We start from the raw sequence: 24527 nt of genomic DNA on the forward strand, positions 1-24527 counted from the left end.
AAGTGTGGTAACTGTTAATTTGGTTGTTGTCTTTATATACAATTATGTTATAAATCTATTTAACTTTTAATATAATTATCTATTCATCTGTATATTGGCTTCTGGACATAAATAAATAAATAAAATATTAGTTTAAATTTGGAATGATGTACATACAGATATTTGTATGCCATTCTTTTCATCAGAAGAATGAATATATTCTGTCTAAATATTATTTGCAAAAAAAAAAAAATTTTTTTTGGAGTAACCATAATTGCAGCTTTACAATAATAAACTTTGATGTATTTACATAGTAGTAAAACTCAAATGTTATTTGCACTAATTGACTTGACACTCGTAATTTAAATAAAAGTGTACTATTTTTTTTCATTCAAAATATGTAATGTTTACTGACAAAGTTTGTCAATAAATAAGAAGGAATATTAATATACATATCACTAATTCTAAAAATTAATTCAATGCCTTAGCTAACTAGCCTTAATTTTTCAAAAACTCAGTTAATTTTCCTCGTATTGTTTTAGAAATCTAACAAAAGAACAAAATTTAAAACCAGAAGGTTTCAAAGTAATTGAAAAGGTTAGACGTAATGTCATTTGAAAATTAGTAATAAGTAAAGGCCTCCAACAAGTGTTTCTAGACCATCGAAGTATGGTCAATATTTGACACGCATTAGTGTTTTTCAAATCAATTGTAATTTTTAATTGCAATTACATAAATCGCCGTGACTTAATCAATGATCAGTAATAATTTAATATTGCAATATTTGTATTTTTAAAATGCGTTTTCTAATAATGTATTTAAAAAATATAAATACAATATTGCATTAAAAGAACTTTTGTATACATGAAAACTTTTATTTCTAAAATAAGGCCGTTTATTATTATAGTTTGATAAAATAATTTTTGATTATTATGAAGATGTTGTGGTGTGACAAAATCAGTGACACCAATAGATCTTAATAGTAGTTCACGAGTTCTTTTAACGAATTTTTGGAATTGTGTTTGAAGTGGTATGAAATATTCCATGAATCTATTTCTACTGTTAATACTAATTTTTTTTTCTCGAAATTTGCCGTGTACTTTCCGCACTAGGTTAACATAGAGATTAAAGTCACATATTGTACGTGTACTATCACTATGATGTAATTCATATCAAGAAAACGCAATAAGTATAACTGAAACTATGTCGAATTACTTATTTTGTGATGATTATAAGGGGGGGAGACAAACAATGTACATGAGTGATTAAATTTTAACATTTAATTTTGAATGTTTATTCATATTCAACAGGCAAATGTTTAAACATTTCAATATAATTATGCTGACCTGATTCAGTAACTACTCTATACTCATTTGTTAAATATCATATTCTGTAGGTTCTAGTGCAATTTTTCATATATTGTTTGTCTTAACGTACTACAGGAATATTATGTTGAGCTTTAACGAATTACGCACAAGTGTAACCGATAAAATGTCTGCGTTAGTACTCAATAATAACTGTTTGGATAACGCTTAATTATTATATGTATTTTTTACTGTTTTTTCACGTTTTTAGGATATAAATAACGATAGTCTTTCTATTGTCCAGAAAAGGCACTATATTAATTATTACTACTATTAAATGTAATATATTTTGTAATTACAATGAACACGCTATACAATATGCAACAAAATTTAATTCAAAAACTTTTTTGTAATATTACTTTCCCTTTTTTTTAAGTGTATTATTTCACAACCAAATATAGAATTGGTTTTTATAATTAAATATGAACAATTTTTTAAAATTATTACACCAAATTTATACGTCTAATAATAATTTATAATAATAATTATAGTTCTAAAAAAATAATATTGAACATTAGTTTTAAAAAAAAAAACAAATTAAAAATTCAGATTATCTATAAAAATTATTGTGAACTTTTTAAAACTGTTTTTTTTTAATTGTATGTTGATTTTAACCATAAATAATAGAATACATTATCATCATCACCTCATTACCCTTTAATCTAACAGTTTAGAGTCGGCTCTATCTTACGATCTGACAATTTTGACCTGATACAACCTCATAATGGCTGAAGGAGCCAGTATAAGGGCATGGTGTCACTGTTAATTTACCGATAGGGTCACCCATCCGGGAACCAACAGCAAATATCGCAGATGAACATCAGTGCTTTAGTCCCGACAGATTTATCCACTTTTCTACAACACGCCCTGGAACAAAGGAATACATATTTATAGAAATTATTACATAATCTTGTTTGAATATGAATAAAAGAAGTAAAAATAAAAGTTTTATTCTAATTTGAGTAATTTTAGTAATAAAAATAATACTTTTAGTACAATTTAAAATTATAAATAACCTTTATAATGAAGTAAAATCTTTAAGAAAAACGGACAAAGTCTATATGATTTGTAAAATTTCACTTTCTGTTATTATAATTCAACTTAATGAAACTATCACGTTTAATGTTAAAAGTATGCTATGGGTAATTGTTCAAAAAAAAAAAAAAAATTGTCACAAATTGAATAGGCATAACATTTTTGTCCAGTTTTGTTTTGTCCATGAACGGTGTTCACTTTGAATCAATTTAAATGGCCAGCATAAGTTATGTTGTGCTATAAGATGCTGTTAATAGACTTTTTTTTTTACATCGGTCCATAAGTTACGGATATAATAGTTAAAGTCAATAGAGGACAATAATGAAGAAGCCTAACCATGACAAGTAGTTGACAGTTTAATTCATCTATGACTTTGACGGACCGGAAAGAATACTTTTGGTACACAGCTCGAATTAAATTTAAGAATAAAAAAGGTATTAAGAATGATAACAGACGATGTAATACTCCTTTTTGAGTCCATGAAATAAACTTAATTATATTTTTGAATACTTCATAAAAACTATATAATAAAATATTCATTTGAAAAATTAATTATGTTAAAACAATTTTTGTTAGGCACTTTTGATGCCTTTAAGTCTTAATTTTGGAAAGCATTCTTTTGAAACTTTATGTGAAAAAGCTATTTAATTAATATTAAAAATCCAATAACTTGTTAACTTCCTATCTTAGATTGAATTGTACACAATTTAATAGAATAAATGTACATGTTTTGGCCCGAGGGATATAAGATTTACGGCTTAAAATGTGAATTGATGCAGCAAAAACATTTAAAGGGCGTGTCAAAAAGTTTAAACATTGAGTAATAATCTTCATCGCAGAATGTACAATAATAACATGAACAGTACCGCATGGAACGATGGAAATTTGTTCTTGTGGCAAGTTAACAAGACTTCAGAGATGTGTGTAATCAAAGGAAACATCATTTGCACGAGCTAAGTCCGTTGGTTAAACTTTTTGTTTAATATTTAGCGAAAAATATTTTCAAGTTGCAATGATCTGACTGACGTTTAAGAACTCTCTTGCAACTTAGACCGTTCAGACTTATTTAATGAAGTCAAATAATAGTATGTTTATGGAAATCACAGTCTACATATAATTGTATAAAATTATAATTAAAATTATTTCTGGTTCAACAAATGGTAAATAGGTTTTTTTGTTAAAAATCACGAAGTGATAAAATTTATTGTATCACAAGGACGTATCGTCGGATATTATTCTGAACATCGTAAAGTCCGAATTTGATTTTTATTGTCATTTAATTAAACGTCGCGGGGCACAAACTATGACGACATTTCCGTGTAAATTATACGCTATTTGAACACAAAAAAGTAATGTCCGTGACTTTGTAACGACAGAAACAAGAGTGTTATGACCGTTTCGGTGTACTATTATTTTTTACGTGTATTAAAATGCCCTATGGTTCTTATAAGATTTTAACGATAAGCAATTCGTCGAAGTTGAGACAATAAAGTTAAATTTTAAAGTAACTCGAGTCGAGCAGCTTGTGTATTTGACGACGATGAAAAACATGATTAATGTACGGTGATACGTATAAAATTACCATGAATCACGTTATAGTACACTGTATAGTAAAAAAATATATGTGTGTGTGTGTATGTGTTGCAGGTTCATAATATTATCCTTGACACAGCCAAACGTATCGCCGTCTTAGAGGCAGTACTCGTATGAAACGCATACAACCTCAACAATGTCAATGAGCCTTTCTCTATATGTTTATTTTTATATCCCATAAGCACATTACATGTACTTGATTTTCAACCGTTTTATTCTGAACTCAGGATTCATATTGGATAAAATTCCTAGATTATGCATATTATAATAAAAATAAATATTGCATAACGATACAGTTATTAAAATGTACATAAAAACGTCGTGACGGGTTGTTAAAGCTGACAATCAAACTCGTACAGTCAAAGTTGTGTGTTTCAATGGCGATAAACGGAACCTGCACGACCGGAAATTTATTGTGTAGGCAGTCCGTTCCGTGTCTTCAGGCTACAGGCCTCATAGAAGGACCCCCGTTTTGACTGTGTATCAATAGTGTTTTAATTCAACTGTGTTCATTAGTCGAGTGCATACAATGAGATTCAAGGACCACTTAAAATACAATTAGTTCCGGCTTTTATTGGATAAAGTGTGCGATCTATCGAAGATAATCTGTACCGCTAATTTCATAAATCAGGTCATTGGGAAATCGTTAGCACCTATAAATTTTTAATTTTTCAATTTATAAATACCCTTGACAATATCTACCAATCTTGCAAGAGCAACATATTATTTATCGAATCTTAAAATATTAACGGCGTTTCATAATTAATTGATTAATAATTATTTCCGTCTTATTCTGCGTTGCCGCGAATATACAATAACTTGCCATAATGATCCTGTTACCCACATATTATTATGATAAATTATTTAAAATGTGTCAACATCTCAAATGACTGCTCATGATTCATTATACGTACACGTTATTTATTATTTAATGCATATGATTTAATTTAAGTGAAAATAAAAACTCAAAGTGCTAATAAATAAATCAGCTACCGTTTAGATTTTTTCATAAATATTATGTTTATAAATAGTTTAAAAATTTAAGTCAACTTTAAATTGAAATAATTCATATCATTGCTAATGACGTTTATTTTATGTTATTCAAAAAGGAAATGTGGCGGTTGGAGTTTTTAAGGATGAGAAAAAATTAGAAAAGTACGATGACCCTGTATCCACAGTGATTGGTGAATTTGGCCGATGGCAAGCTATTCTTGCTGTGGTCCTATCCTTGTTAAATTTGCCTTGTACGTGGCACATTTTCGTATTAACTTTTCAAGGGGCAGATACAGATTTCTGGTGTGCACCGCCTCCGGGTCTTCTGCAACGAATATCGGTAGATCAATGGAAAAATTTGAGTGGTGTATTCGTCGAATCGCCAAATAAGGTAATATTGGATGCAATTTAATATAATTTAATTGCATAGATTATATGGTCGGGTTTGATATCTATATATGTATATAAGTGAATGTTCAATTTTTAGTTAATGAACACTTATAGAATTAATGTCTTCTAAAAACTTCTAATCCTCAACATTATTGAATGATTATTTTCAGGGACTTGTAAAAATAACTTGAATTAATATCCATTATTTTTTTGCTATAGTCGCACGAATAAAATATTATTGAAGTGTGTAAGATATATTAAAAAATAGGGCAATGAAAATTTAGAATTTCCTTGTACAATTAAATCAATCTAAAAACTCATACAATCCTATTTAGTACAATAGAAAAGATACTCAATGAATTGAAGGCTTCCATACAATAACTTGGCATGTATACATTCAAAAAATTTCATGAGACATAAATATAAAATAGTTTTTAATTACAACGGAACAATTAATATGAGTTCGTTTAAGCTATACTTCTATGGCACATTATCGCACATGTCTGTTGTTTCTATAAATCATCTGGTATCTGATTAACATGATGCTATTAATTCAATCTAACCATAAAATCCAACTGTAGAATATATATTTGTTTTAAATATTTGACTAACACTAGTAAAAATAATTATTTATTTTTACATACGGAGTGGTTTTGTATTATGTGTTAATTTTAATCATAACAATTCAAAAATCAAGACGTAATGAATAACGTATTTTTAATTTTATTAGGACCTTATTTATGATCCTTGTGTTTACCGAGATATTAACTACGAGGGTTTGTTAGAAAATACTACATTTGAAGAACTACTGCACAGAGATGTGAAAAAAGATGTTATAAAAACATGTTCTTCGTGGCAGTTCAGTAAATCTGAATTTGGTGACACAATACAATCTGAGGTAAATAATAATTAAGACATCGGTATTACTGTTGTTACTTAGGATTTTATTTTACTAATAATATATTTTATGATTTATTTATTTCTTAGTGGGATTTAGTTTGCGAAAGAAAAAACCTAAAGAATTTTGCTGAGATGATGTTTTTGATGGGAGTTGCATTTGGTGGTTTCTTTTCAGGCCTTGTATCTGATAGGTAAGCCAAATTTTGTCTGCTTAAACATAATTACCCAAAAGTAAAACTAAATTATATACTTTCCAACAAACTTAATCTTAAAATAATAAAGAAATTAACTTTTTGGTGAACTTTTATGATAAGGCTGTAGTAATATAATATTTAGTCATTAACAGCTATTATACTTTTATTTTATTATAAGAAATAAAGTACCGTCGGTTGATTTAAGTATAATTCAAGTAACATGTTTACTATGTTTATGAATGTTTTATAGTTTTCCTAAAATCGAAAATGACCGATATAATATTCAAGTAAATATTGATTGTATACAATAAATTAGAAATATTATTATTATTTTATTCGCATGTATAAAACAATTCATAGACTACTATATAAATTGTTCCTTAGTTTCTGTGAAATACTTTGAAGACGCTTGACGTATTCTCTTTTATTTTATAAGCATAAGTTTTTTTGTTCGGTATAAATTTGAATTTTTGCTTTTGTAAATCTGTCTACAAATTACTATTAACTATCATTAATTATATTAATATTGTTAATACAGATTTGGTAGAAAGAAAACGTTGATGGCATCACTAATTATGCAATTGACACTTGGAATTTTTGTTGCTCTGTGTCCTTGGTTTGAAGCTTATTTAGTACTACGGTTCATCTTAGGGTTTGTTTGTGTGAGCATTGTATTCAGTGGTTTCGTGCTATGTAAGTGATTTTAGATGATTTACATTAATTTAATTAAATTATTCTGAGTTCATTTTTTAATGTCACCTGTTGCCAATACCTTGTTAGGTATGGAATTGGTCGGAGGAAAATGGTTGACAATTGCTGGTGTACTATACTTGCTTCCTGTTCCATTGAGTTACATTATAATATCTGGAATCGCATATTTTTGTAAAGGATGGAGATTGCTTCAATGGTGCGTTACGTTGCCAGCTGTTTTCTTTTTAGTTATTCATTGGTGAGTAGAAAAAATTATTAAAAATAAAATTTAATGAAATTATTAAATTGGCAAAGTAAAGTAATTATAAAAAATATTAGGTTTATACCTGAGTCACCGAGGTGGCTACTAGCGATGGGAAAAGTTGAAGAAACTATGGATGTTTTGAGAAAAGCTTCTAAAATTAACAATCAACCATTACCTGATAACATTGATAAAATCATCAGCTATGTAAGTAAATTTTAACCAGAAGTTAAATACATGAAGATAATAAAAATATAAAAGGTAGTTCTGAATACTCAGAAACCTCAAATGTTCAAATTATTGTATTCTATAGACAATTATTTGAATTTAATATTTTAACCAAATAGAGCGTGAGGAAACTGGAAGCTACCGGCAAACCTAGAGTTCGAGTTTTAGACCTTTTCCGAACAAAGACAATTAGGAAAATTTCTCTTGTTCTATATATATTGTGGTTCAGTTTGTATTTGGTGTACTATGGACTTGTATTGAACTTATCTAATATTGGAGGAAATATTTACATTAATACAATTATATCTGGTAAATTATGCTTGAATTTAAATTCAAAAATTAAAATTAAATTGAATATGCAATCAATTTTTTATTAATCTACACTTATATTTGTATTTAATTTTTAGGTTTGGTTGAAATTCCGTCAATTTTGATAAGCGTTGTAATTCTTCTGAAAATGGGAAGAAAAAAACCACTATGTTTAACAATGGTAGCGGGAGGAGTCGCATGTTTGCTAACTACAATTTTGCCCCCAGGTAAAAGCAGTTATATTTTTTTGTTAATATAAATAAATGTAAATATTTTTTATGTTAGATACTGACGAATGGGTTTCATTGTCATTGGTAATGGCTGGTAAATTTTCCGTTTCATCATCAAATGTAATAATGCCTCTTTATACCGCTGAACTTTTTCCAACTGTTATTAGAAACCTTGGTGTGGGTACCTCAAACATACCGGCTGGAATCGCTCTTATTATGGTTCCATATTTATGGAATTTGGTAATTTTTTAAATTTTATTGAATTCGTGTAATTAAAACACTAATTTAATATCCCACATAATTTCAATGAATGTTATTGTTTCAAAATGTTTAGTCTTCACTGAGTAGCGTTTTGCCATTGATGGTTTTGGGTACAGTGAGTGTTATTGGAGGGTTAGCTGTTTTATTGTTACCTGAAACTAGAAGTCATTTGTCTGACACACTCGAAGAGGTAGAAGAATGTATTAAGTAAGTATAGAATTATTTTAATTTAATTTAAATTAAAAATGTTTAATGTAATACTTGTATTCGTTGAATTAGTATATCAGGCTCACCACAGAAAAAATATATTGAATCTATATCTAATAATATAGTACGAAATACACCAGCAGAAAAGGAATAACAAGGCATTTGTTAGATCCTTATAAGTTACAACTTCTTCCTAACCTTTATATTACATTTTTTGTTTAGTTTTATATGTTTAAGTTACTTGAATTTACTTATAAAATGAAATTCTATTAATAATACATAATCTGTGATACATATCTGAAAAAAAGTTAACCATCGAGTTGGAAGAAACTCGTTTATGATTTTAGTGTTATGCGTATGTTTATAAATTAATGTAACTTGTATGCAGTGCCTAGTTAAATTTATTTATATTTTGTATTTGTTAATTTTTTATATTACTTATAAACTATTTCCTACGTTTAATTTTTATATGTACCAGATAATGTTGTATTATCTACTCTATTTTTATTGTAATTTTTATAAAGTTGTACAATGTAAATATTAATTTTAGAATTATGTATTATGTAAATTATATATTCACTTAGATTTTCTCAGAGAAGTTTCAGAAAATTTGAAATTAAGATTTATATAATGAATAAGTTATTTGAACAATTAACTTAAAATATGCACTCGTATATTTATAAATTAAAATAATTATTTTTTATAAGATTATCTTGTATGTGAATTTTTATAAGATACTCAACATTTTTTGACGGGACGTACTACAGATTATCAATATTAAAACACAAAACTGAAATGTTTATTTATAATTTGATTTAACACGAATAAGTGTTTTACGATTTATTATAGTTTTCAAATTTATCGTTAATGCCAATTTTGTGTATTATTTATTGTTGGCATAAAATCTGTGTATGTATCAAAATGTTGATGATTTTTCAATAGTTGATTATACAACTTTAATAATTTGTAGCTCAAGTGCTTTGCTGAAGTAATGAACATTTTTGTAGTAAAAGTTTAACCTTTTTTTTTTATAAATTATCGTTACAACTGTAAAGGTTTAAAAAATAGGTTAAACATTCTATTTCCAAAAAAACTCTTTATTCAAAGACAGCGGAAGTCAGGGGCGGACTTAGGTATGTGGCGGCCCCTTATACATAAACAAGGAAATATATTATTTTACTTATTAAATAACAATTATTATCATATTTGTGATACCAATGTATACCAAATTTGTGGGGACCCCTGGGCTACAGCCAACTCAGCCCTCCCCTAAATCCGGCCCTGACGGAAGTGTATAGCCATTAATGCACTTGCCTAGGCCCTCTCAAAAGGAAAAGAAGCTACGGATAGTAAGTACAATTTTGCTAATCAGGGTAACGGAAAAATAATAGTGGATTTTCTCAAATTAGAAAATAACTTATTATAATACACGAAGATTCTTTTAACGAATGCCATTTGAATTTTCTTAAATAAAAAAAATTTTGTACATTTTTTTGGGCTTTAGTTAGTTATTTATGTATTTCAATTTATCTGTTATAAAATATTTCTTTTGTTCATCCCTTATACGAATGTCAACTTTAATTTTTTAAAAGATAACATATATATTTATCTAGATTATAAAATAAAAAAATATGTAACAAAGAAAATAATTGGTAAATTACATCTTTTGAATCAGCGTTTTAGAAGTCATTAAAAATTTAAAGTATTTGCTGGAAGTATGACGAGGGCGTTGCGAATTTTGTTACTAGTTATTTCTTTATCTCGACCGCCTTCCCGCCTGGTTTTGGTATAGACAAGTTATTTTCTTGATTACATAATTTTTCTTTAAAATAAATAGTATTACAATAGACATTTCGATGATATGGCGTTTTATTATTTAACAGTATGTACATTATCTACATTATTAAACTGATAAGTCATTCAAAGTATTTTGGATACAAATTTCAGTTAACATCGTCTCATATTTATTTTTGATTACAATTTGATGTTACAAAAGTTATTAACAATGATTATTTAATTAAAAATTATTTTAGGTGATTTCATTAAATAATTTTACTATGAGAGCTTATTATATAAGATTTACGGATAAATTTTAGCAAACGATAAATATCGGTAAACTTTAATTAAACATTTTTTATGAATAATCATTAATAATCAACAACATAAAGATAGGGTCTATTCCACAAGAGACATATACGTAATAATTGTTTCGAATAAATGTATTTAAAAGTTGTTTAACTCTTGTGTTATACGAACGTTACTATTTTATTTGATCCTTATTTTTGGTATCTCCATACACATTATTTAATAAAAATAAATAAAAAGATGAGGTTATTACCCTAGTGTAAACTTAAATGGTTATTATCAAAAAGATACAGGGGATATTTATAGTTTGTTTTTATTACTCTACAATAATGTATATAGCCAACGATGTATATAGTTTTTAAAAGAACTTTGAAAGAGAGTCTAATGTCAAATTACCCAGAATGCCATATTACTTTGTACTTTATCGAGATGGAGAAATACTCATTTTTATAACTACCACATTGTTTAAAAAAGCGTATCCAGTATTAAGTTTATAAAGTTGAACTCAACAAAATTGTATTAATATTTCAATCAACAGTATATAGGATAAACTAATTAAAATATAACTTAAGAATGTATAATACAATTCAACATAAGATTGGAGTAAATTATAAATACAAATATTTCATTTAAGTGTAAAATTTCTCTCTAGTTTTTTGTTTTAATAAAATATATAATATCATATAAATATAATTTACAAAATTCAGTTTATTTTTAGTAATGCTAATGATTTGTAAATAATTTGTTACAATCATCTATTTTTATTTCAAAGTCTAGACTGCCAGTAACTTTTAATTAAATAATTCAAATGATTGGAAATTGTTTTTAATTAAAGGAAAATTAATTTAAAATAGAATATAAGAGTGAGTTTACACAACGATAAGCGAAGAAAATTAAAATGTTTTCTCTACAAAAGATCGAAAATACATGATTATATTTTAAATAGGTTTTATTGTAAATCGAAACACTTTGGATTCCATTTATTTTTTTAGAGTTAATCGACTTTAATGGTAATTATTATTTAGTCTGTAAGGATTGTACACATTCCTTATACACAATGTACTGAAACCAAATTTGGATATCAATAGCAATTTAAACTTTTTAGTAATACTATAGAGAATTAAATTAACATTTATACTTAAGTACTACATATAGTACATTTTAATTTCAAACTCAATTTATTCAATCTATTGATCGTAAAATTTACCATCGAACCACAATTCATATTTAATATGAAATGTGGTTTTATGATGTTGAATTATTCAAAAGAGATTTCTAGTTATCTTATCAGAAGAAGAAGGATTTATAATAATTAAAATATGAATAAATATCTTACTTTTTTACTTGATATTTAGATATTTCTACTTATTTTGGTAGTTTATTTTGTACTGTAATCCCATATAAGTAGTTATTTCAGTGCATAGAGTGGTAAATGGTAGATGTTCTTGTACATCTTCAAACTATTTTATATTGCAGAAAAAAGGGGAGCCAACGCGTCATAAGTTTAAATCCATCTTAAGGATATCAAAATTTATGCTTAACGTATGTTTCTCCCCTCCTTAAATAGAAATAATGTGTTTTGCCAATTGGTAGAGAGAGATTATTTTATGTTTACCTAGTGAATTTTATAAAACTAGTAGTATGTTGTAACATAAAACTTGAAAAAAAAAACATAAAATATGATAATTTAATTATCAATTTAGATTAACGATCCAAAAAAGTGAAAACTCTATCTATACAAGAAAAATATTTTATTAAATTATAAAATGTTAATGGGTTAATATATTGTGTTTTTAATTCGTGCCAATTTAGTAAAAAAAATATAAGGTTAGATTTGTTTTAAGCATAAGGGTTTATTAAAATGTATACAAATGAATAATTAGTGTAATGAGTTCGTAATTTTTATTAAATATGTGAATTTTTAATACCAATAAAAAAAATCTATTATAATAATTTAACTTTAGGAGTAAGGGTGAACTTATAATAAAGTTTTTGCTCTAATCGATTAGATGTATGTTTACGCTTGAGTGTATAGTCTTTTCAGTGATTGGAAGTTTTATGAAAAAAAAAAAAAAGTAAATTGCTTCATAAGTAAAGCCTGACAAGGAGGATGAGTATGTATAGTGTGCGTGTATTCAGGGCCTATCTGTTGTTGTTAAATTATGCAATGAGACGTGGATTGGAAAATCCGTGGTAAAACACTGTCAAAACAGTTTTGAATATTTTATGTATGGTTTCTATTTTTCACCACCCCTTTTTCCTTCTTTCTAGCGGAACTGAGGAAACGCCGTAGAGCCGTTCATTTTTGTTATTTCGTGAGGGGCGACAACACGTGCTTGAAAACGATGGCGTAGATGGTGATGGGCTTATAGAAACGAACGAAAAAAAACTACTTAGGGTGAATGCTTAATGGGGAGAAATGTACCGCGTCGCTGCGCCGAATTTACTACCACTACTTTTCGTTCTCACTGCATTCCCGTTAACCTTCCCCTTATATGTTGTATGCAAGGTACACCAAAACTTTTCTTACTACACATAATATACACGCACTTGTAGAACTACATGAGTGTATAATGTTGACAGTCAATGACTGTTCGCCATGTAATAATAAATTAAATTGGTTATCTAAAACTAGGCCTTGCATTTGATAGGATTAACTAAAAAGCTTATCACAGTTGTTGAATGTTGGGGTGTTTAATCTGAAACAGTAAGTTTTACGCGCGGAACAGAATCGTTTGACAAGATATTATCATAGTTACGTATAGTAAAACGTTTAGAGATTTCATATAGGGTGAACAGAATGTGTCTTCGACTCAAGTTGTGTTTGTTTATTTTACACCAGAGTCGGTTATAAAACAATCAACTGTATACCTCTTGGGGCGAATTCGGTAGTTCAGGTAGATTAAAGTGCGTTGGAGACTGATCAAATTCCGAGTTTCTGAACTTTAGATTATCCAAGTTTTAATTGTTATGAGCGAAAAGTCATGTTTCATACTACACAAATCACAATAATCAATTACCATAATGTCTTCCTTAACCTAAGCCCAACCGCTACTAAGTTTCTCGCACGTTAACTTGTATGATAAAAGCAAATGGTATAAACTTAATTTGTCTAAAATTGAAACTACGTAAAGTTTATGAGAAGTTATAACGATGTGTTACTTATCTTATTTAGATAAATTTCATTTTCCATACAACAACTATTAGTTGAAAAACCACACGGGGTCTATTAAATAAGTTTTAGACTTATTTTTAATTAATTATTAAGTCATCAAATGATAAATATTTTATGTCTTACATTTACATGCATTCTGAGTTATATGGGCTAATGTTACTTAACAATAACTAACATAATAACAACAATAAAATGATTTAGACAAAATTATTTATTTTGGGAACGAATATTTTATTACCTAAACGATTAATCTATATATTAATGAAAATTAATTATTGGGTTAATGATGTAAAATCTCTAGAAATTTAATATTAAGAAAATTTGTAAGAAATTTTTTTCAACTTTAATATTTTCTTTTGTTAAACATCTTTAATATAAATTTCAAATGATTGTAAATTAATTTTATATACAAGAACGGTGGACTAGTATGTTTAGACAAGTCCTTTAAATTTTGATACACTTAATATAATGCTCTTTTTTAAATCATTTTTATACTTTTGAACTATAATAATATCACAATTTTTAAAAAGAAAAAATTTTTTTTTAATTTTTGAAAAATGTAGAAGACAACGCAATATTATTATTTTTCAATTTTTACAACTTTTTTATCCGATTGTCAGATATCAATATGAATCTAGAAAAGTACTCGACTTTAGTGGATCTCTACTGTATTTACATTTTTTATATTTTTAACTTGATGATACCAAAAAAAAAAAAATATTACAAACAGATTTTTTTACTCTATAAATTGTTTATAAATCGTTTTCCATGTAGGAAATAGTCGTGATTTGATATTATAATCAAAGATGGTTAAGTTAATGGAAATAATTAACTCAAATTATGTTAAGTATGATCAATGTCGATAAATTAACAGTTAAAAGTTAACAAATTATAAATTTAACTAGCTAAATTAAAACATATGTTGAAATTTTTTTTTAACTTAACTAGTTTAAAAAAAGGCTATTTCATTTAAAATTCATTTTTTGTCTAAAATATCTTAAAATCATTTTTATTGGTCGGTGGTGTAAGGGAAAGCTAAGAATCGATTTTCAACTTCTAAAGTTTAATCTTCTTTTTATTTACTCTATCGTACGCTTTCTCCAAATCTATAAATACCATACACATATTTTTCTTCTTTTCCTTAAACTTTTCTATTAGTTGCCTCAAAAAAAATATTGGTTCCATTGTTGACTTACAAGGCATAGATGCAAACTGGTTTTTAGATACCGATGTCTCATTTCTTATTCTCTTATCTATTACCTTTTCTTAAATTTTCATACTATGACTTATAAGCTTTATGGCTCTATAATTCCCATACTCCTGTTTGTCTCTGTAATATTCTCATCTAAAATATTTGCAGAAAATCAATACCTGTTGTATTTCTCGGACTACATAAAGAATACACTAACAACAACACATTTAATTTTGACTTTTGCAATTATATAGTGGCCATGGTCACTGTCATCATTTGCGTCTTCGAGCCACCACTAAAGTATTAAAAAAGGAAAATGAATTATAATAACTGTTTTGTGTTGATTAGTATACAGACTGATGACTTGATGCGTCTATAAAAAAATATGAAACATATAAGACGCCCAATTCCTATTTATGTCGTTCGTGGCACATTATATAAAGGCTGAAGAACCTGTTTTTTCCATTTACTGTCTTATCTATTTTTCTCATGTTACATTCTCACATTATTCCCTAAAATACTCTAGTGTATTCTTTACGTGTCTTTCTATAATCTTTAACTTAATTCAATCACATAGTTTAAAACTTACCATTGTTAATATAATTAACACTATTCTTATTCATAAATACGATTTCATAATTCACATATAATTCTCTTTTATTAACATACCTCCTTTAATTTTAAACAACTATAAGTCAACAACCGAAATTCATTCATAATCAGTGGATAACAAATAAGAGTAGTTTTAATACACTAACTACACTATTCAAGTAATAACTAGAAATCAAAGTAATTGTATTTATTATGTCTTTACGGATGATGTTATTATCATTCTTTTTTATTAATACCATCCCATCAACTTTATTTTTAGTTATTACATCTCCTTTGCCTTTAAATATCGGAACCACAATACTATTTTTCCGATCATTTGATGTTTTTCCTTTAATAAGGTTTTATTTAAAAGATCCTTCAACCACCTTATGCCAACACCGTCTAATATTTTCCATACTTCTACTGGCACTTCATCTAGTCCTACTGTTTTATTCTTTTTCATTGATGCCATAGTTTCCCACATCTCTTTCTCACTAATTAAATCTACTAGTCCTTCGTCCTGCGAGATATCCTCTATTGCCTCTTTTGGATACTTCAGTAATTTTTCAAAATACTTTTTCCACCTTTTTTCACATGATCACTCGATAGCATCCTATTATCACAGTTTTTATACACCTTACACGGTGATAATCTTTATATCTTTTTTATTTTACTTTTGCAAGTCTATAAACTTATTTTTCACCTTCCAAATTTCTAGCCTATCATACAACTCATCATATCTTTTTGAACTTATGACAAAAATATTAATTATAGCAATTTTTTTTTTATTCTTTTTGTTCATTTTTGTGTTCGTTGTACTGTTTTTTCTTTAAAACTAGTTATTAAAAAAAATCAGTTAAAAATCATATACGTTTTTGAAAAAATCCAGGTAATTATATTTATTGTTACGTAATTATAATATTTGGTGGAAAATTCCCTTTTTTTTTTTAATTAAACCACATACACAGCGTTTAAAGATATACATTTTTTTATGAAATATTGAATTTAGCTTAAATGTTATTTCAACTAATTAACTGAAAAAAGCTAAGTTATTTAAATGGAAGATTAAATTAGTTAAGTTAAACAATTTATTAGTAAAATAATTAACTAGTTAAGTTGAAAAGTTAAAAAAAATATAACTTTATAATTAACTTTAACTTTTTAAAGACTTAATGTCCAAAATTGATTATAACAAAATAATATTTAAAATATTGAAACAAACATCATCTTAATTGAAAAAATAAAGTTATCGTTTTCTTATTATTATCCGCATTGAATTTGTTTAAAATTGAAATAAAGTAAAAGTATAATTATTTAAAGTATTTAATACTTTGAGGTCATTGTGAAATTTTCTAAATGTCTGAAATTGGAGTGATACTTCCTCAAGATGACGCGAGGGATTGGGAAATGGTTTGCATCAGTTAAACGACCCGAGAGGGAAATTTCACGGTCCAATGAATTCAGCCACTATGCTCTTCTTCTAAGATATACTTAATTTAAAGATAACAGTGATCAATAAATTGAAACAAAAAAACAAAGAGGAAAAAACAACAGACTGTTATTTAGCAAATGCAAAAAGCTATTTTGTTTAGTTGGATAACTGGATATTAAATTTATACTCAAAATGGCAGCTGTGTCAAGGATCGAACTACTCGTAGTCCTTTATTATTTTGTATTTGATATCAGTAAATATATTTTTGTTTTAAGATAAAATGTAGTATATTGACTAACAGAAATTATATAATATGGTTATGCATTAATTTTGTATAATTAATTATCATTATCTAATTCTTTATGTATTTCAGTCTAACTTCTTTTAAAATTGTTGTAAATATTATATCTTCCATTATTAATAATTAACTATTAATCCCCTATATTATTGAAAACAAAATTATTCATAATGTTTATAGGTATAAATATGCAGTAATGCATTATTATTATTTTTTATAAAGACATATAATATAAAAATTAGAAATGTATTAATTCTGTGAATAAGTACATTAAATTTGTATAAATAAACTATCATTTAAAATTACCGCAGATTCTTTTAGAGCTCGTTAAGTTTTTAATAATAATGACAAGTCAGAGTCTTATAATATAAAATTAGTTTGTATAGGAAATTATTATTCCGGAAAGAGCAGTTATATAGTCAAAATCGGCGAACGCTGTTAGTGGTTGTTTGTAAATATGTGGTATTCAACCGGAACTTTTGACCACAATAAGTGCCCTATTTAATATACGTTACTGTTTGCATGGACTGAACTGCACAGGAAACAGCAGAATCGGTGGTAATGTCACCAAAATCATAAGTACATTCTTTCGTGTGAAATCGTATGGCACGCACATTAACATTATATATACATTCTGATAGACATTTCTTGGCCTGATTTGATCTGTAATTAACTTAATGCATATTGGTATACATCTTTAAATATTCAAACACTGGCCAAACAATGAAAGTGCAGGAGTGAGATGTGTCAAGAGTAGTAAGTGTACTGGCAGTTTACGATAAAGCACATTGTATATGTTTCGTTCCGTTTCACCGACACTATCTGAACATGAAGATTAATAAAATATTATCATTATCTAATAATGGCTTCTTTTAGGACTCTGTTGTCATATAAAATAATTGATCTAATTACATTCAATAGAAGATTAGAATTATAATAAATTAATAATCATAATTGTGTCAATACTAAAATGCAAAAATCCTGACGAATTAAATTCATAATAAATTTCATTATTATGCTGTTTAAAAGTATGTTGTTAAATATGTTTTCGAATGTATTTTCCATTGAAAATTATTTCAAGTGATAGATAAAAAAAATTCCAACGTTTTAACTAAGTAAAATTATTTTAAATTTTTATAAAAATTTTTTTTTTATTTTATTATTATACTAAATTTTCTATTAACCATAATAACTAAAAATTAAATGTTATTTGCATAGAAATGCAAATAACATTGAGAAGCCATAGAGGTATTTTTTAGAGAATTTTTAATATTTATGTTATTACGCCAATATCAATCAAGTAAAATATTATTTATCCTTTATAAATGTTCAATAAATATTTATTACTTTGAGTTTGATTAAATGTTCTAAAAGAAATTATTTATTTATATTTTTTTTGTTACACCGCGAGTAGCAAGATTTTGTGTTGCTATATATTTTTATTTTTTTGGTTTCATATTTATTAAATTTATATTATTGAACAATGTTTTTTGTGTGATTAATTTACACCAAAAGTTATTTAATTTCACTTGTGTAATATTGCACTATAGTCTTGTGATTTATGCTAGGCAAATCTTCTTGTGTAACTAAGTTTATTAAGAGATTTTTAAAATTTATTGTAAGACGGTGAGTTATACTTAAAATCGCCATCTGCTTCCCAAAAGCTTTTCCTCAACTACGAAAGTTATGGTGTTGTTAGGGTTTCGAATTTAACATCAAACTGTCTCTTAACGTAATTTAGACGGGAATTAAGCTGACGTGTATAATCAATTTTGGTATTAGGTGTTAAGCTAAAGGTCAAAATTAAAAATATTAACAATTTTTGATTCTTAATATTTAATGAAATTTATTTAGAAGCAATTTAAGTAGTATCAACATAATGATTTGAAAACATTATTTTGTAATAAAATTTATAATAATTATTTATAATGTAAATTTCTCAAAACAAATTATGTTTAAAAAAATTATTATAAAAGGATAATTAAAATTTACTTTTATTAAAAAATTTAAATGATATAGGAATAATTATAATTTATTTTTAATAGTAAAACTGATGTTATATTCTTCACCAAGTAAATTAGAATTTTTTAGACACACTGACAAAGTTTTAACGCATTAGTTACATTTATTACTCAGTCTTTTTAAAATTTATAAAAGTCAAAAATGTTAACCAACTTTAAGTTTATATTTTATGTGAACTTAGATTGTCAAAACGAGTATTTAGTTAACCAATACAACAGTAATAACGACTTCCCTGAAACATTACTTTAACGATAATGATGGTAAACTTCAATATGCACTTTATAAAAATTGCACATTCAAAAGTTAATTTAACTTATAAAACTTATATGCACGCATTGAAAAAAACACTTTTTTTTGTCATAGTTATATAGAAGTAGAAAAGAATAACAAGTTACTTTTATTATTACTTTTATTTAAATAATTCAAAATAATAGACAATTACTATCAAATAAATATATTTTTATGTGTAAATCTTTATAATATAAATAATAATGATAATAAAATTAATATATCTAATCTTTAAATATGAATATTATGTACATATATATATATAACGCTTAAAAATTAAAAAATAATCACTGAATTATTAATAAAAAAGTGAAAACATCAATAGGATAAGTCAGAAATTGACGAGAAATACTTTAAGTGAAGATGTTTATACATATGGCTATTAGGTTCATAAATAAACTTTTCCAATAATTTGATTCTTATATATCTCAAATAAATATATGTATTTACAGAGAATAGAATGATTTAATTTGATTTTTATTAAAATGCCTTTCAAAACAATTATTTCAAATTTCTGTTAAGCTCTTTTGTCAGCTATTGAATGTTTTCTTTAGAATTCAGTTGTAAAATGGAAGTTTCATCATTTTCTTATACGGAAAAATATTGAAATAAACTACACTCAAATTATAGCAAACTAAATACACCTAACTCACGATCTTAAATTATTTCTACGCGTATTATTATTGTATAAAGCTTATTTTATAACAATTTTAATAACTTACTAATAAATTCAATTAGATATTGATTTAATAATAGATAAAATGTATTAAATTCTAATTAAAACTATTAATTTGAAAGATTCATTGAAATTATCAAAAAAAGAAAGTAATTAAATGTTTGATATTTTTAATACAAGCATCTATAATTTATGACATATAAAATTTAATCTATGTGAAAATGATAAATACCAAAATATCATAATAAAATAGTTTCTCAAATATTTTTCTTAGATATGTTTATCTATAAATTAGAATTTTTTTCAAAAGCTTTAATTTCTTAACTGCAGTAATAAAAGTTATGTTGGTCAATATTTTGTGTAAGTCTTTCACTTAAATATATAAACAAACACATAGACTAAAGGAAATTACATTTGACACAATTTATAAAGATTTCAAAGAAAAATAGTATTAAACATTAATATGTTGGACGGAATAATCTCCTAGTATTCATCTTAGAATTTAATTTAAAAATAATTAAAATCATTTTCATCTCAGCTTTAGTACTGAAGTATTGCTTGTTGTTTTTGGGTTAAATTTCAGTCTCAATTTTGGGGTTTGAATTAAATGTAATTCAAATAATGCCATGTAAAATTATATAATAAATATTTGACCCTTTGATCTATTTACAATTATTTCATTTTAATTATCGATAAAATTCTATTTTATCTGTATCCAATCAAAAGATTTAAATTTCTTGATAATAAAAAAATAAAGTAATGTAAACCAAGAAATTATTTTAAAAATTGTTGTAATAAAATAATAGGCCAAAACTACACAAATAACATATTAATTATAAAATATTATCATTAAGAATCATTATCATAATACCTAATATTGTTTTATTCAAATAAAATCAAACTTAATTTAATGACCTTTTAATATCATAATATTTCGAATGGGAAATGGTAATGATGTTTTCTAGATTAGATATATAACCTTAGACTTTATTATGTCTCTTCATCATTAAATTTCAAATGAGCCGGTTGTATTGATACCGTGTTTGCATTAGTTAATATTATTAATTAATTAGCTTACATTTCATAAATAATGATCTCAGCTCTTTCTGTGGTCCAGAAAACGTTACCAGAAATAGTAGAAGCTGGGTCGTTCGGTCCATGTCGCAAGTACGAATCATTTTTAACGGACAATAAAAATACTGGACAAGACCAATATGCTACCACCGTTGTTTTTGGTAAACTTGTGTTATCTGATGGAGAGAAGTATCAACTGGTTATCAAATTCAAGCATCCTTATGCAATATTGAGGGAGTGCCTTCACAGTGATAATCAATTTCATAATGAAATCACTATGTACAAGCAGATAATTCCTTTTTTTAATTCCATGTCTATTACTAACTCACAAATTGAAAATCCTTTGTTCGCTCGCTTTTTTTATGGTAATAATGTTGGCGGTGAAAATTTTGAAAAGGATATGATTGTTTTGGAAAATGTCAGTACACTAGGTTATAAATTATCTGAACAGAGATTAATGTTAGACTATGAACACATTGAAATTGCTTTAAAGTCAATGGCAAAGTAAGTAAATTATTTTTAGTATTATTATCATATATTTATTGAAAAAGTATTTATAATTGAATAAGTTGTACAAGTACATTGATAATTAAATGTTTAGATTATAACAATGTCATGCAGTGGCGTAGCCAAGGGAAGGGCTAATGGGGTTATAGCCTCCCCCCATAAGCTGTATTTTTCTTATTCTTTTGAAATATTTAAATTTAAATGTGAAAATTGTGTAAGAAATTTTGTATATTTGAAATAGTAAATACGTTAACGGTAAATCAACGTTAATATGCTATCAATATTTACTATCACATATCAATAAATATTTCAATTTACACATATACTATCGTCTTCTACACTGTATAAAATTTAGCCCCCACCATGCGAAAATCCTGGCTACGCCTCTGATGTCATGTATATGATCTTCATATGGACACATTGAGAGGTTTATGTATGTTATTTAGTAATTTTTACAAAAAATGACAAAAACCTAAAATAAGACCAAACCGCTTAATAAAGGTAAACAACTTTTTAATTTAATTTTCATATTGACTTTACATTCAACTCATCAAATATAATTTTATAAAATAGTAAAGAAAATACGAAAACGTAAATATATAAAAACAAATAAATACAATTTGAATATTAAAAATTTTCCTAATTTTAAGTAAAATTTTCATTTATTAGTTAACTTGAAAATTCTTTATACTGTTTTGTGGAATCATTATATGATGATTTAGATAAAAATAACTAAATAACAACTTTTATCATTTTCATTTTATTTATTTATCATTTTGTAGCCAAGTTAATGTACACGCACAACCGATTGTATTATTGAAATGTTCTTTATAGATTAAACGAGTAAAACAATTTTATTAATATACGTATTGTCAATATAAATGTTATGTATTTAATTTAATTTTATCAGTTATTTGAATTAGTACTGTATCATCAATTAAATAGTGTTAAATGTTTAAATAGTTTTATATTGTATGTTTATTTTTGAATAAACACTGAATAAATACCTTTTTAATACTTTCAGTTAAGTAAAATCAAGAAATGATAAGAAAAAGAAAATAATATTTAAATAGTTGTATTAAAATAAATGATCTCAAAAATAGGATATTTATAATAAATTTTTGCTTCACCTCAGAAATTAAAACCTCTGTCTATAAACTGCCCATATACGTACCATTGTTATTAAAAAAAAACGTGCAATAAAATGTTAAACTTTTCACTTTTTATATATTCTAAATTCTATTTCTTTAAATGAAATTAAATTGTGTTTTTAATCTTATTCACAGGTTTCATGGATTTTCGTATACAGCAAAACACAAAAATAATCAACAATTTTTAGAATTAACAAAAAAAACACAAGAATCTCAATGGTTTGAAAGTGGTGAATGGGTTATTAGGAAAAATGGTATGAAAGTAATCGGAAAAACAGACATCAACCGTTTAGTTGAAAAAAATCCGGATAAATATAAAAATAATTTGCACGTGCAAAAGTTGCTCGAGCATTTTAATGAACCAGATAATAACCTCCGTAAATTGATGAATAATTATGGTTCCGTACCAGTCCTTTGTCACGGCGACTTTTGCCGAAATAATATTTTATTCAAGTACAATAACTTGAATCATCCGATTGCAGCTTTGATATTTGATTTTGCTAATATCCGTTACGGATCACCAGCTTTAGATTTGTCATTCTTTTTATACCTAAACACCGATCGAAAGCTGCGAACCGAATATTGGTATCAACTTTTAGACGTGTATTGCAAAGAACTGGCTGTATCAGTGCCAGAAGGTGTCGTTGTACCTGATCGAAAAGCAATTGAAGTCGAGTTGGCCAAGTATTCAATTTATGGATTATCCCATGTATCATTTTTTTTGCGTGTGATGTCTGAGGAAAATTTTCAATTGGATATTACCAAGCTTGATCAAGTGTCCATGGATCAATGGGTGAAAGAATTATTGGCGTTAGGTGGAGAAAAAGGAGCTGACTTGGTCGTAGATGTTTATGAACACATCATCGAAAAGGGCTACACTAACATGTTATAACAAAAAAAAATTATCCAAAATAATTAGCTTTTTTTTATAATAAAGTTAGGAGTTTTATAAAAAATGTTTTATTTCTTACTTTTAGGGGCTATAACTCACACATATGAAATACCTGGTAGCACTGGTTGGGTTATACCAGTGTCGTACACAGTTGTTTTTGAACAAAATAATTTTTTTATATAGTATTTTTTTAAGATATTATTACATATACTAGTATAACTTTTTTTTAATAAAATCTCGTATTTAACAATAACAACAATATTTAAGGTTTCAATAAAATAATTTTTTTTAGTCTTTTGAGTAAAATTATAAAGGTAAATACTTTATTTTTGTTTCATCATAAATGAATATAATAGTAACTTTTCAAGGGGTGTCATAAACCCTGACAATCCAACCTTTTTCAACATGTCACTGTCTAATTTCTTAACAAATTACTTTTATTGTAAAATAAATTTTAAAATATATCTTTTGGTTATGTTTTTCTTTATATATATATATCTCCATTTTAT

At 26.2% G+C, this 24527-nt stretch overlaps 2 protein-coding genes across 4 annotated transcripts in view; both read left to right on the forward strand.

Annotated features, from left to right (window-relative positions):
- LOC126900680 (organic cation transporter protein-like) overlaps positions 1 to 9275 on the forward strand; it is a 42432-nt gene extending 33157 nt beyond the window's left edge. For all 3 annotated transcript variants that reach the window (XM_050676580.1, XM_050676589.1, XM_050676598.1), the window contains 11 exons: positions 5081 to 5355; positions 6085 to 6252; positions 6342 to 6445; positions 6987 to 7141; positions 7229 to 7397; positions 7478 to 7607; positions 7748 to 7937; positions 8036 to 8164; positions 8223 to 8407; positions 8502 to 8635; positions 8708 to 9275. In XM_050676580.1, coding sequence (XP_050532537.1) covers positions 5081 to 5355; positions 6085 to 6252; positions 6342 to 6445; positions 6987 to 7141; positions 7229 to 7397; positions 7478 to 7607; positions 7748 to 7937; positions 8036 to 8164; positions 8223 to 8407; positions 8502 to 8635; positions 8708 to 8789 — 1721 coding nt within the window. In that variant the 3' untranslated portion in view covers positions 8790 to 9275. The remainder of the gene's footprint in view (positions 1 to 5080; positions 5356 to 6084; positions 6253 to 6341; positions 6446 to 6986; positions 7142 to 7228; positions 7398 to 7477; positions 7608 to 7747; positions 7938 to 8035; positions 8165 to 8222; positions 8408 to 8501; positions 8636 to 8707) is intronic.
- Positions 9276 to 21384: 12109 nt separating this feature from the next.
- Positions 21385 to 24482, forward strand: LOC126900720 (uncharacterized). The gene is made up of 2 exons (XM_050676641.1): positions 21385 to 21972; positions 23262 to 24482. Exons 1-2 carry the CDS (start codon positions 21485 to 21487, stop codon positions 24016 to 24018), a joined length of 1245 nt encoding a protein of 414 aa, XP_050532598.1. The 5' UTR covers positions 21385 to 21484; the 3' UTR covers positions 24019 to 24482.
- The last annotated feature ends 45 nt before the right edge of the window (positions 24483 to 24527 follow it).

This window comes from Daktulosphaira vitifoliae, unplaced genomic scaffold (genome assembly GCF_025091365.1).
Source record: "Daktulosphaira vitifoliae isolate Bord-2020 unplaced genomic scaffold, ASM2509136v1 Scaffold_1, whole genome shotgun sequence".
In the NCBI taxonomy this organism is placed as follows: domain Eukaryota; kingdom Metazoa; phylum Arthropoda; class Insecta; order Hemiptera; family Phylloxeridae; genus Daktulosphaira; species Daktulosphaira vitifoliae.